This window comes from Battus philenor, unplaced genomic scaffold, assembly GCF_028537555.1.
Source record: "Battus philenor isolate CCGP_79_NKW_IND1 unplaced genomic scaffold, ilBatPhil1.0.hap1 SCAF_2, whole genome shotgun sequence".
Taxonomy (NCBI): Eukaryota; Metazoa; Arthropoda; class Insecta; order Lepidoptera; family Papilionidae; genus Battus; species Battus philenor.
This window is the reverse complement of record NW_027181682.1, coordinates 5,342,186-5,355,470: the sequence shown is the minus strand read 5'-3', so window position 1 is coordinate 5,355,470 and position 13,285 is coordinate 5,342,186. Positions and strand designations below refer to the sequence as shown.

At 30.3% G+C, this 13,285-nt stretch overlaps 2 protein-coding genes across 2 annotated transcripts in view; one reads left to right on the top strand and one right to left on the bottom strand.

The window, feature by feature from the left end:
• Wnt6 (Wnt oncogene analog 6) overlaps positions 1-3,652 on the top strand; it is a 52,142-nt gene extending 48,490 nt beyond the window's left edge. The window contains exons 3-6 of the mRNA XM_068764799.1: positions 1,545-1,651; positions 2,194-2,403; positions 2,772-2,912; positions 3,327-3,652. Coding sequence (XP_068620900.1) covers positions 1,545-1,651; positions 2,194-2,403; positions 2,772-2,912; positions 3,327-3,647 — 779 coding nt within the window. The 3' untranslated portion in view covers positions 3,648-3,652. The remainder of the gene's footprint in view (positions 1-1,544; positions 1,652-2,193; positions 2,404-2,771; positions 2,913-3,326) is intronic.
• On the bottom strand, positions 3,283-11,280 carry LOC137921988 (zinc metalloproteinase nas-14-like). The gene is made up of 6 exons (XM_068764798.1): positions 11,175-11,280; positions 8,505-8,738; positions 7,235-7,422; positions 5,912-6,053; positions 4,436-4,569; positions 3,283-4,329 (listed from the first exon to the last, which is right to left on the bottom strand). The coding sequence occupies exons 1-6, from the start codon at positions 11,239-11,241 to the stop codon at positions 3,724-3,726; spliced, it is 1,371 nt and encodes a 456-aa protein (XP_068620899.1). The 5' UTR covers positions 11,242-11,280; the 3' UTR covers positions 3,283-3,723.
• Between the last annotated feature and the right edge of the window lie 2,005 nt (positions 11,281-13,285).

Here is a 13,285-nt window from a genome sequence, read left to right as displayed (position 1 = left end):
AACAATTTTTCTCTTAAGAGATTATCTAGTCTTTTCATTGGATAATCAATAATTAACTACTATTTTGCACGAATATAAAAAGAGCCGGATGATATTTTATTTTATTTACCGTTTCGAATGCATACTGTCAATCTTATTAAAATTTACACCGCCTAAACCACTTAGTCTAAGATCGAGGTCAAGGGCAGAATGGAAGATAGACAAGCTCTAAGGTTGCTCAGGACGCTTACTGCAAACTTCAAAAAGGTAGTTTCGTGTTCCAAAGGACAAAACTTAAACTCGATCGGTTATGTAGACCATACTAGAACGATAAGATATATTTATAATATATAAGATTATTCTTAGACAATAATATTTTACAACTACGTATCATAATTTATATTTTTTGGTTTATAACTTGTGCTACCAAAAATCTGATCATTTTCACAATTTATTTCTTGTATCAGAATCTTATATACTATTGTTAAATTAAGATGCGTTTTATTGCTGCTAGATTTTAGTTTTATGGTTCATTAGACGCATTCAAAATGTTTCTATGCGAAATGTGTGTAGTATAATACATCTTTAAATGAATAGTTGTAACGAAATAGGTCTTAGGGTTCTGAAATTAACCTCAGACGGGGAGACGCGGCATAGATCGTCGTACCACAAAGACAGATAACCTTGTTAAGGCTGTCAAAAAACGATGAACGCAGGCCGCTTCAAGCCGGTCTTATTGAAAATCTATAGGGGAAGCCTATGTCTAGCATTGGATATCCTATGACTGAAATGCTTACGTACAATCATTTTTATTTTTAAACAGTTTTATTTAGTTCGACCCGTACGGAATTTAATTGTTTGGGTCAAAATTAGAAATTGAAATTTAAGCACCTTCCCGTTGTCAGATTGATCTGAAATTTGGTATACACTTTTAATTTAGATGACAATACAATATAATAAAATCAATAAAATTATAAATCTAAAATGGCCGACGATACAAAATGGCGGATTACATATTTTTCCTTAACTCCCTCAATATGGGTATCAAATGAAAGGGCTACACTAGTAAAACACGATGATTATGTCAAAAATTAAAATTCAAGAAGGACGCCGTTCTAATATAGCGGACTAGGTACATATTTTTTCACAACCACCACAATATGGGTATCAAAAAACCGTTTAACTTAAAAGTTTTTTAAATGTATTTATTCATTATGACATGCTCTTGTTATATTGTTTTAGATACAAGTAAAGAACGGGTATTTATTGAATTTATTAATGATATTAACCAGTCTTACTAGCGTATTGTTACGGATACGCAATACAATTTGGTACAAAAATGATGCTACATAATTATCAAGACGATACTACATCATATGTTTCAAAATCAGCCGCAAAACTTTAGATTATTTAGTATAATAAAGTAAAGGGTAGGCGGATTTTACTACATACAATCTAAAGGAATCCCATATTACTTTCTATTATGGTTAAGAAAATCTAAATAAAATTCATTGAAGAATATTAAAAATTTACCAATCATGTTTATTCATAATTTCTTTCACCAGATACGCGGGAAACGGGGTTCGTAAATGCAATAACTGCAGCTGGAGTTGCTTACGCCATAACACGAGCCTGTACTGCGGGCGCTCTGCTTGAATGTTCTTGTGAAAAGGTAACAACCATACTTTATCAAATTCGATTATTTTATAATTACGATAAATATTATTCTTTTTTGTATTATAATGTAAGTAATAAACACGAAGACCTTAATTATTTAACTTGAGCAAAAAGAAACACAAAATAAGAAAGCTTTTCACTCTGAGATAACCATTAAGTACTATTACTAAATATTACTATAATAATGGCCTGAGTGACCTTTCTCCGAATTGTATCTGCCGTCATCTTTATCTTTTTCTACCCCGTACTCTGTTTTACCTTAACTCTTACCGTCTATTCTAGATGATTCCATTGCTCTCCTGGCCATATTTTTATTTTATTACGAATATTGACCATTGTAATAAACGAAGTGATGATATATTTTTTAAATAAATATTCAAACTAAAATGATGACAATTTTGTGCAATTGTACAAAAGATTTTAAATAATTTTATTAACACATATATATATATGTGACTTGATAATGACTAGTTGATAAAGTATGATGTATTTATAATCACAGTTCAGAACATACATTATTAATAATATTTCTTTCAGGAAGTTACTAAACCACGTCGTGGAAGGGTGACTCCTGTACCACTCCCCCCTTCCCCAGTCGACACAGACCGGTGGCAATGGGGAGGTTGTAGTGATAACATACGCTTTGGTCTACAGAAATCCAGAGAGTTTATGGACAGCCGTTATAAAAAACGAAGTGATAACATAAAGACTTTGATAAAACTTCACAACCACAACGCTGGGAGGTTGGTTAGTAATTATTTCAATAATTGGTTATGATAAAAAAAAACTTTTTGTAGGAAGCTTAATTATCGTTTGATTGTGTTAGCAAAGTTACATAACTCATAACAGCACCCGTTATAACGTGGCGCAGATAATAAAGCCATAGTATCCAAAAGAGCAACTAAATGAATGGCTTGTATATATACTATCATAAAAAGACAATGCTGACTATTTTAGTATATTCAATAATGTTTCAGCTAATTCCGATTTGTTGACTTATAAATTAAAATATTCGTAAATGTAGAGACTTCGCAGAGGTTCTTACAAAACACTGTGGTCAAAGCACTTTAGTATATGTAAATTATTCTTTTGATAACTTTTTATTTTTATTTTAGACAATCAAAAATAACATGAGGGTAGAATGTAAATGTCATGGCCTGTCAGGATCGTGTACTCTTCGCACGTGTTGGTGGAGGATGCCACCTTTTAGAGAAGTTGGTAACATACTTCGCGACAGATTCGAAGGCGCTTCGAAGGTATGTTTATTATTTCACTGAATGTTCAACACATTTGTTTTTATTGAAAGTCTGAATTTATTTCCATAATTGAATTTAATTAAGATTTTGGCAATGATACTTATGATTATTACTAAAAAACTAATAAGTTTTATTTTTATGATTCATAAGGACCTTTATAACAGCTTCTCCGACAAAAAAATATCAAAAGCCATGGATGATTCCCCAGATTTATTCAGAAAGAATTTTAACAAAATTAAAACAAACATTTACATATCCTGCGATTTTTTTAAAAAATTCAGTGCTATCTCTGATTTTGTTTTAAAGTTCAAATATAAAGGGCGCCAATTTGTTATTTTTTTGAAATGTGTAGTACTTCGTTAGAAAATAGATACCAAATTATTATAATCATAACTATTTGTTTTATTTCCTTAGGTCATATCGAACAACAATGGCGAAGGGTTTATGCCGGAGAGTCCCAGTTTAAAAAGTCCTGGGAAAAAAGATTTAATTTATTCAGAAGAATCCCCAGACTTTTGCACTCCTAATATGAAGACTGGATCTTTAGGTACAGAAGGACGTCAGTGTAATATCAGTTCAGCTGGAACAGACAGTTGTGATCAACTCTGTTGTAGAAGAGGTTATGTACAGACCACAGTAAAAGAATCCGAAAACTGCAATTGTCAATTCAAATGGTGTTGCGAAGTCATTTGTGAAACGTGTTATATTAAACGAGACATACAAACGTGCCTATAATGTGATAGATTATTATATGGTTATTATTAAAAACTATAATCTTTTTCATTTATTTCTTTTAATATTAATTACTGGATTATCCTTTAATTTTTGTGAATATTCTTTTAAGGGTTTTTGTTGTTTCCCAAGATTCATAATCTGAAATATCATGAAACGGATCTTTGGAAGGACGAATAGGTTTACTTAGTTTTATAATCCTGTTGCTTTGTTTTTTAGATTTATCTGTTTCTTCTGACAATTCAGCACTATTTTTTTGTAATTTACTTGCATCGTTTGACTTTTTAATTTCTTTTGCATTATTTGGTCTTTTGTCTTTTTCCCCTTCTATTCTTTCATTACTGACTGTCACATTTTCAGCGTCCTTGTTATTTTCGTCATCGTCTTTTATATCTTTTTCGGGTTTAGATTTATTTTCATCGTCTGTTTTATTATCACCATCGCCGGACGGTTTGATATCTGGTAATCCTAGATACTTATTAGGCTTATTCCGTGGTTCAATTTTATCTTCTAACAAAGGCTGATATTTACTAAAATTTGTACCAGGTTCAAAAAGCTTTACACAATCAGAAGTTTTTGCAAAATTAAGCTTTTTTCTGGACATGAAATTATATAGCATTCTAATTTTCCAAATATCATTATAACTGAATCCCCTGCCTTCTCCTATGAGAATGTTTCTTGGTTTCTGAAATGATTAAATTCAATTTAAAAACCTTAAAGTACAATTTAAATTCTTCATTGACACAATTATTCATCATAAATTTCTTATTTACATAGATAAATAAACTAACTAAAAATTGAATTGTAGCAAACCCATTCATCGTATACTTATGTAGGCCGTAGTGGCCTGCACTGAGAAAATCGTAAGGTATGTCGTGAAATAACCACTCATCGTTTTTTAATGCAATAAACAAATGCTTCTTTTCTGTAATGAAAGATAGTTATAAACACATTTTATTAACGCTATTTTGTTAAAAAATAATTAGGTTTAAGTTTTCGATTACATAAATGTAGTATTTTTATATATATACACATAAATTAATCTCTATTTCCCCTGATCTTGCCATAACTTGAAAATGACTTTATCAATTCCAAAACCATTTTTATATTAATTCTGTTTACACTTTGTAGAAAGTTTTTACAGGAAACAAAATAAAACAAACGTAGACTAAAAAATGAATATTAAAGCATTTGACACTTTCCTATGCACTTAGCTCGTATGACAGTTGACGTGCTGCAAGTTTATATATACCGCCGTCTTACTGATGCAACAGTCAGAACTTATAGAGCTCGAAATGATTTGTTTATGTCACATTTAATCAATAAATACATCATTGTAAAATTTATTTATTGCTTATTCAAATGCAACAGGCAAATAATTTTTGGCAGTACTAACACTTTCGGCGCAAATAGTATATAGTTATACTGGATTTCCACCTATTATCTCCCTACGGACATTGTCTTATCTAAGGTTGAAAGGACTTCAATTAATAAATTCATCCTTTCAAATTATATATTCTTTAAGTATAAAACTTTGCTAAAATAAATATTAAAATATTATACATATTTTTTGTATAATAAACAATAATGAAGTAAACATTTTCTTTATCTAATATCAAAAGAAGTGAAGAACGATGAATTGGTATGAAATACATAAAAAAGACAAGCTGTTATTTCTCTTTGGAAGATTTACATCTTGCTTGATATATCATGTGTGAAACTAGACTCTACAACAACATTACGACGGTAAGTACGTACAGAAAATAAATTAAAAATTCTGACATGCATATAAAAAGATTTTAATATAATAAAAAACGTGATACATAATGATAAAAAAAATTAATCTAGTCACAAATAAATGTCAAACTAAAAAGTTAGTGTTAAAATATCTCAACATGTACGTACTTGCACGGATATATAATTTTATAAATAAATTTGAAGCGTCAGAAGTATGAAGTTTGTTACAATGTGAGTAATTTTGTAAAAGAAAGAAAAGATTAAGAAAAGAAAAATCTAATCTTTTGTTACTTGGTACATAAAAACATCATTATTATCATTTCAGTCATAGAACGGATGTCCACTGTTAGACATGGACCAAAAAAGGTTTCCAATACGATCGTTAAGAGTGGGACTACATGCAGCGTTCTCCAATGATCTTTACAAGGTGTTCTGGAACCTTGTGAGGAGACGTCATACGCTACGCTTACCAGTTTATAGCCACTCCAGAAGCTTAAGGTCAACATGATTTACAAAAAAAAAATATTTACCCGGCAAAATGTTTTTATCTATTATTTTGATAAATTTGTCACGATCAGGGGAATTATGCTGTGGAGGAACTCCCACCAATGCCAGTATCGCTTCTGCAAGCTCGCCGCCTGCCGCGAGGCAGTCGTATCCTAAAACTACCTTCTGTAAAATAAATTAGTTAAGATTCACCAATCACCAAAGTCGTAGTCTATTAAGATATAATGGCTTATTATTCTAAGTTATGCAATATATTCCGAGACTTATAATATTACCGCTAATTTCTGTGAATTATATGACATTGGCGATAAGAAAAAAATTGTTCTGAAGCATATTTTGACTCAGAATAATATATATTATAGATGTACATAAATTTGCACATGTTATATTTGGTGGAATGTGAGTGAACCATAACTTTAAAAAAGTAATCATGTCCTAAAAATAATATTAAAATCCGTATAAATACACTTTAGTTATTAATTATTGTACATCGTAATTATGATTTTTTTTTGGATTTCTATATATACTTTATACATTACAAACAACCATGAAAGAGTTCACAAAGATCAGAAGAAAAGGGATCTCAATTCATACCTCTGAAACTCTTTTAATTTTTTTAGTCAAGTTGACAAGTATAAATTTATAAAGAATTTATTAGAAACTAAATGAGTGCACAACACTTTAGAAGTAAAAACATGCACAAAAGTAGTATAAGAGGTAAGTTTCACTATGCTTGAGTTAGTAATAACCAATATTTAAAAATCAAACTAGATATTGCAAATAAAATAAATCTTTTATTTTTCTTTATTATTAGTTCGCTGTGCAAGCGATTTGGAAGTTACTAGAGACAATCTAAGTACTTAATTTCAGATTAACGGATGCCAATATAAGGGAACTCAATTAGATCCTTGATCCAATCAAATTATTCTCTTTTATCTTTCTTATAACATACACAAGTAATCATTATAAATGAATGCACGCACACTATAATTGATATTTAACACCGATAGTTGCCCTAAACAATTTCTATAGCTAAAGATCACTTAGGTAGGTTAAATTACTTTTTCTACCGCGAAACAGTAGTGTGATACTTAGTTAATAAATCGTATCTTGAATTTCAAAAGCGATAGTCAATCTGATGACACATAAGATTTAATTTATCTAATTTCAAGGTTTTATGATTCAGTATAATGGCAACGTATATTACTTACCATATTTGTAAAGGTGAAAGGAAGAGAACGACAATGTTATAGAAGTCACAATAATCATTAGAGAAGGTAGATATTACAAGAGTGAAGTTAGAGTTACAATGATTAAATATGTATATCTTTTATAACACTTCAAACCTGAACACCGTTGTTAGTATAATCTTTAGTTGTATGATCTGCACAATTGAGTAAGCCTTGACGGTTCACGAAGAGTACCCATCGGGTGTTCTCGTCGACGGGCGGTGCGGGTAGTTCCATAAATCGCAATCCAGTGGCTTTATTAGTGAGATCAAGAAAGTTTCGGATTTTATCTCGGAGTACCTTATCTACGGCAACAATTGTATTTTGTTAATTGTTGACTTATTTAACATTTACAGCTAGTTCAGAAATCGTGTAATTGAAACCGACAATTTTATAATAAAACTTAAAAAGTATAAAACATCTTTATTAGTGAACTACGAAACATCTTTTCGTCTAATGTTTCTATAACTCTCTGAACAATGTATGTAGCTCGTGATGAAGCTTAAACGCGGACTATCACTCTGTGCCTGCAAGTTTATAAGCGATGTGCTATGGAGAGGGCTATCTACAGGATCTAAATAAGTAGACGAAATAAAGTACAAGGCAAGTTCATAGTCCAACACCTTGGCTAGTAAAGATGTCAGTGGATAGGTCAATAGTGCACAAAACTGATTGCCGCTGGAGCCTTAAGGTTCTAGAGTGGAGAAGAAAGCAGCCAAGAGCAAAGTGGGATTTGTGCCCACAAGGTAGACAGATGTTCTTAAAATGCAGGCCGCTTCCAACCAGTTCTATTGAAAATCTATAGAGGACGTCAATCTCGCCGCCGAAAACGTCTATCTGGACGCCGAAATATTATATTGAAAGAGTTAACTGCTATCTATAATTTACCTAAATTACGTTTTATATCAATATTAACTAAGAAGAACAACTAATAAAATAAAATATACTATTTATACAGGAAATAAAATATTAGCACAAAACATTCTCGATGTAGTATGATTATCCAACTCGTTGACATTTACGTCAAAGCTCAATCAAAAAAGTCGTCATGAAGTAACGTCTCGTAGTTGATCCGCAAATCTATAGCTTGGTATACTTTATTACAGAACCAATACACGTAAAAATAAAATATGAAATTAACTTTTTTTTTTATTCCACGGCCATGAGAAACTGCCGATGTCTGAAATATATCATTTTTGCGATTTCACAAAAACCATATCGAGCCACACTTTGCAACATATCGAATGTTTTAATTATACTTTTGATATGCTTTATCTGAAGCACTTGTATTAAATTACTTTATATTTACTGAAAATATCTACAAACTTATCAATGATATATTTTTAAATCAAAATATTTGTTGATAAAAATAATTTTTTATACCAACCAAAAGAGAAGTCATCGATGTAATATGGTATTATTCCTTGCGGCCAAATTTTGAATTTGACCATTTCTTCTTCAGTTAGATTGAATCCTGGCTCCATATCCGAAAGTCCGTTGGGTAAATTATCTTCATCTCTTATAATGCTAAAAGACCTTCTTGAAACTGAGAAGTCATTGCTTTGGGAATGTTTTGCATTAGGTCTGTAGATATTTGAACGAACTGCCAGGGCTTTAAACTCTATAAAAGGACATTTATTTTTAAAAGTTTCAAAATATTCGTTATTGAATAGTTACACAAATGAATTATTTAAATTCTTCGGCAAATTCAAAGTTTACAAAATAACTTCAACACATATGCGTCGTAATGTATGTCAAATTAGGTACCTGTATAAAATTATAATAGTCTAGTGAATTCCTGTTAACTAATAATTATATATAACATTAATGATTATATGTTTTATTGAAGTACAGGAAAAAAGAGTAAAACAAGTAAAATACCTGTATATACAAAATTTTCAAACATGATACCAAAGCAGTTTCCAATATCTGGGTTAAACATGATGATACCAACGTAACATCAGGAAAGAGAACACGTTTTTAGTTGCCATTTTACCGAACAATGTAAGCCAACATTTTCCAAAATATAGAAAGTAAATTAATGAAATAAAATAATAATAAATGTAAAAAATATTTTCAAAATGTAAATAAATCAAAGACAATCGTCATTTTGTTTTTTTTTTTCTATTTTTACTTTGTCACAGAGCTCTTTTAGCCCAACGGTAAACGACTGACACTTGCGAACGTAGGTCGAGTAGTAGCGCGAGTTCGATTCACGGGATATAATCTTACATAATTCACACTTTGTGCATTAATTATATAGGATTGCCACTGCTCACACAAGTTTCTAGAATATGGGCAACAGCGTCCTCTGCGTACTACAAACTAAATACCTGTCTGACAAGCGTGGTGATTACTATCTCTCAATAGATATCATTGTTAAAATCACGATAATTTAGTCGATTTAGAAAGATAAGCTTATACAAAGTTGCTGACTTAATATAAAAAAAATTATAAAACTTGTCAGTATTTCTCTATTACAAAAATACTAGATTGGAATAAATATAATAATTATTTGAATCATATTGTTTTAAATCACGATGTTTCCATCGAAAATAAGTCTATCGGATTTAGACATATAAAATAATTATGCGGAACAAATTTAAATAGTGACTTTCATTTCTTCCTTACGTAAAGTACCATGTTTAGTTACTGCAAATAATTATAAAAAAAATATTTACGAAATGAAAACACTACATCTACTGTACTTCATGTTCAAATACTAACAACGGTACTTTTTGATAAGTAAACCTGTATTTCATGTATTTACATTAAATTGAATATTAAAGTGACAATACTATAAGAGAGACGGAATATTTAAACCTGTACTCTATAAAAACGTAATGTATGAACTAATTGCAGTTCATACATAAGAACGTAATCAAAAGATACAATTAACGTCCATATATTTTAACTGTTTCAACGTAGTGTTTAGAATTTCTATACGCCTCCGGGCTTCCTACTGTGTATGAATAAAGAAAGCTGTTTCTTTGGAAGGAGACTTATGGACTTGACCATATTATCCAAGTATTTTTACATTTTATACGGGTTCCCGTGGGATACAAAATACATTTGTATATCTCCAATTAAATCGGTGAATACATATGTGTATGAATAAAATTAACACCTTAGATTTAATATTAACAAAAACTAAACCCCGTTTTGAAACTCATAGTGATATAAAAAAATATTATTAAGCGTACAGTACGATTTTAATAACAAATGAAGAAATAAAAAAATTAACACAATATAAATAAAATGATTATTTATTTAGATTAACTAATAAATAACACATATATTAGCGGAGTTATTTTAGTAGTATTCTTTTGCAACGTTCACTTTTATCTAGATTACATGGTCCTATTTAAAAGGCTCCGATATCTAGCAAATTTATTTTGTTAATGAGATTTAGTTTGTAAATGCGATGCTACGCAATATTTTGATATTTCAACTAATAGTGAATCGTCGGACAAATGTTCTACTCGTCTCGCAACTATTTCTATTACAAAATAATTACTTATATGTCGTCACAACATGTTAGCGGTCCATCTAATTTATTAATTTTTCTCGTTGACTAATAATCTCTTTTGAAGATCTGTTCCTCTACTCTCTACCTTTTTGCAGCAACTGAGGTTGAGGTATGGAGGCTTAACTTTATTTTAGCTTTAAGCAAACCTATTACTAAATTCCTCATCATTAAGTAGTAAGTAACTGTATGGTCACTTTAAATCTATCACATTGCAAAGTGATGAGGACAACATGACATGATTTTTTATTGCAGAAGCTCATCATTATATCATTATTGTTAAATCTCGTACCATTATTTGAACGATTTGTTTGTCTCGGCGTAAGAATATGTCCTTAATATCTATATTGTAATACTATTTAAAACGTTTATTAGTAACACTTCGGTTAACGTTTTGGACATAATTCTATGAAAACAGAGTATTTATGATCAGGTAATGTCATCTAACAATAAATAAAATTTAAAAATAATAACGTTGATAAATATTAAGAAATCGATAGGTAAGTACAAGTACATATAAAAGTTACTTACTGACTTTCGGGCAAATATAAAATAGGCAAATAAACACAATGCATTTCCGAAACAAACACGCCGGCATGTCTAAATCCGAGTGCAAATATTGAAATACGCCCGTCGACTTTATTGCGAAAATATCTCAAACCACGGTGCGATTTAAAATGTAACTTTAATAAGGCATAAATTTGAAATGACTGTTATGCAATTGCATGTGCGTGTGGGAATGCGCAGCGATATGTTATATGTATTTATAAAAAAAAAATCGTTTAACAAATACGATCGAAAATAATTAACGCACCGTAATTTTTCTTAGGAAAAATGTTACAGCATCGAGCCTTGCAAGGCGAAGTCCTTTTTATGAAAAATTATTCACGGTATTTCAGATTCAGGTACGCCATTCGTATCTCTTATGACAGATTTCTCAGTTCATAACCATAAATTTTCCAACGTGCGCGATACTCGTGGGAACTTGCCTCGGGGCCCTGTCGACCACCAACACTGATCGACTTTTCACTTTCAACAGTACTATTATATGAAATAAACTTTATTCATATGACATAGAGTTCATTTTATGATACGTTTATGTAATCTTTGTTAAGAAAATAAAGCCGTTTCAGAAAATTGCGCACTATCAAAAGCATGGTCGATGGCTGCGTTAGCAATAAAATAAAATGGCCAACTTAAAACAATTCGCGCTGCGTTTCGTAATCTAGGTTTTGATTAGATAAAATAGTTTGCTACGTAAACGGTTTTAAAGCTTAGAAGCACTTTCAAATAGTGTAGTAGCATTAATCATCAATTTTCGACCTATAACTTCGTCAAAAATTATCTGTGCTTTTTGTTATTGTAATATCGAACTATGTTTTCTGTCATCATTTCCAATTTCAATTTAGATTCTTCTGATATTAGTACCCATTTTATAAAATCCGAATAGCTTCTTACTTAAATCATTTCATAGGTTAATATTTTTATTATTCCTAAAACCACGGCGATTGTTACAACAGCCATTCATTTGTCCACACGAATGTGTATTCAAATACTAAGTTGATAGCTAGTCGCAGTCCAACAGAAAAAATAAATAAAACGTATAGAAGTGAGATCATTTTATTTCATTGCAAGTTATCTGATTATATTTTTATTGGAGCATTTAAAACTATTTTTTGTATTTTTGATCGACTTCAATAGTTTAAGAACTGTCCCTAGGTATTTTATAGTTTGGTATAAAGAAAAGTGAAAGTGATGTTTTTAAAATTTACCTAGCATTTTTTAAAATTTAGAGATATTAACATCTCTCAAGCCTTACAATAAAATTACATAGTCCAATTGCGTCGTTCCTTGACGATTTATACATATCCATATATTATATTTAGAAAAGCGCCGAAGCTATGTAAAATAATCAATATTTAAAATTCAAGTAATACGAGTTTATTTATAGTTATAGTTATAGATTTATGGGTATATTGATTTGCTAGATTCAAGTCCTGTAAAATAATTTTTTGAATAATTATAAGAAACGACTTTATATATCGGAAATAATGATAAACAAAACGTATTGATAACAGTAGGCTTTAAAGTATGATATTCTAGCTGCCTAATAAATTTATATCTTGGCCCTGTGATAACTTTTTTCTTTTATAGAATTAAACGAAAACGTGTGTCGAAAAATGTTTAATAATTGAATAAATATATATTGCATATTTTTTAAGTATTTTAAGTAAATTAGCGAATTCTAAATGAAACAACGGCTTATAGTCAAAAAGACCAAGAGCACCATATCATCGTAATAACCAAGGTCTGGAGTTTACAAGCTCCTGGTGTACTACCAATGAATATTGATTGCATAGTTACACACTTACATCACCTTGATATATTTAGGCACTGAGGGTATGAATAACGTAACAATTCAATTACATTTATAGATATTTATGTTCCGATTTGTATGTCCAACGTTCTATATAGAATGATTGGTAAGGTGTTGAAGCTTTAAAAAGTGACTTTGTCTCTTATTTGTTGTCAATTACGGTTTCAGAGTTAATAAATAGCGTAATCATAATATATATAGAAAAATTGGTTTTACCAATTTGGATTACGATTATTTACTATATAGATTGAATAAAATTATTGTT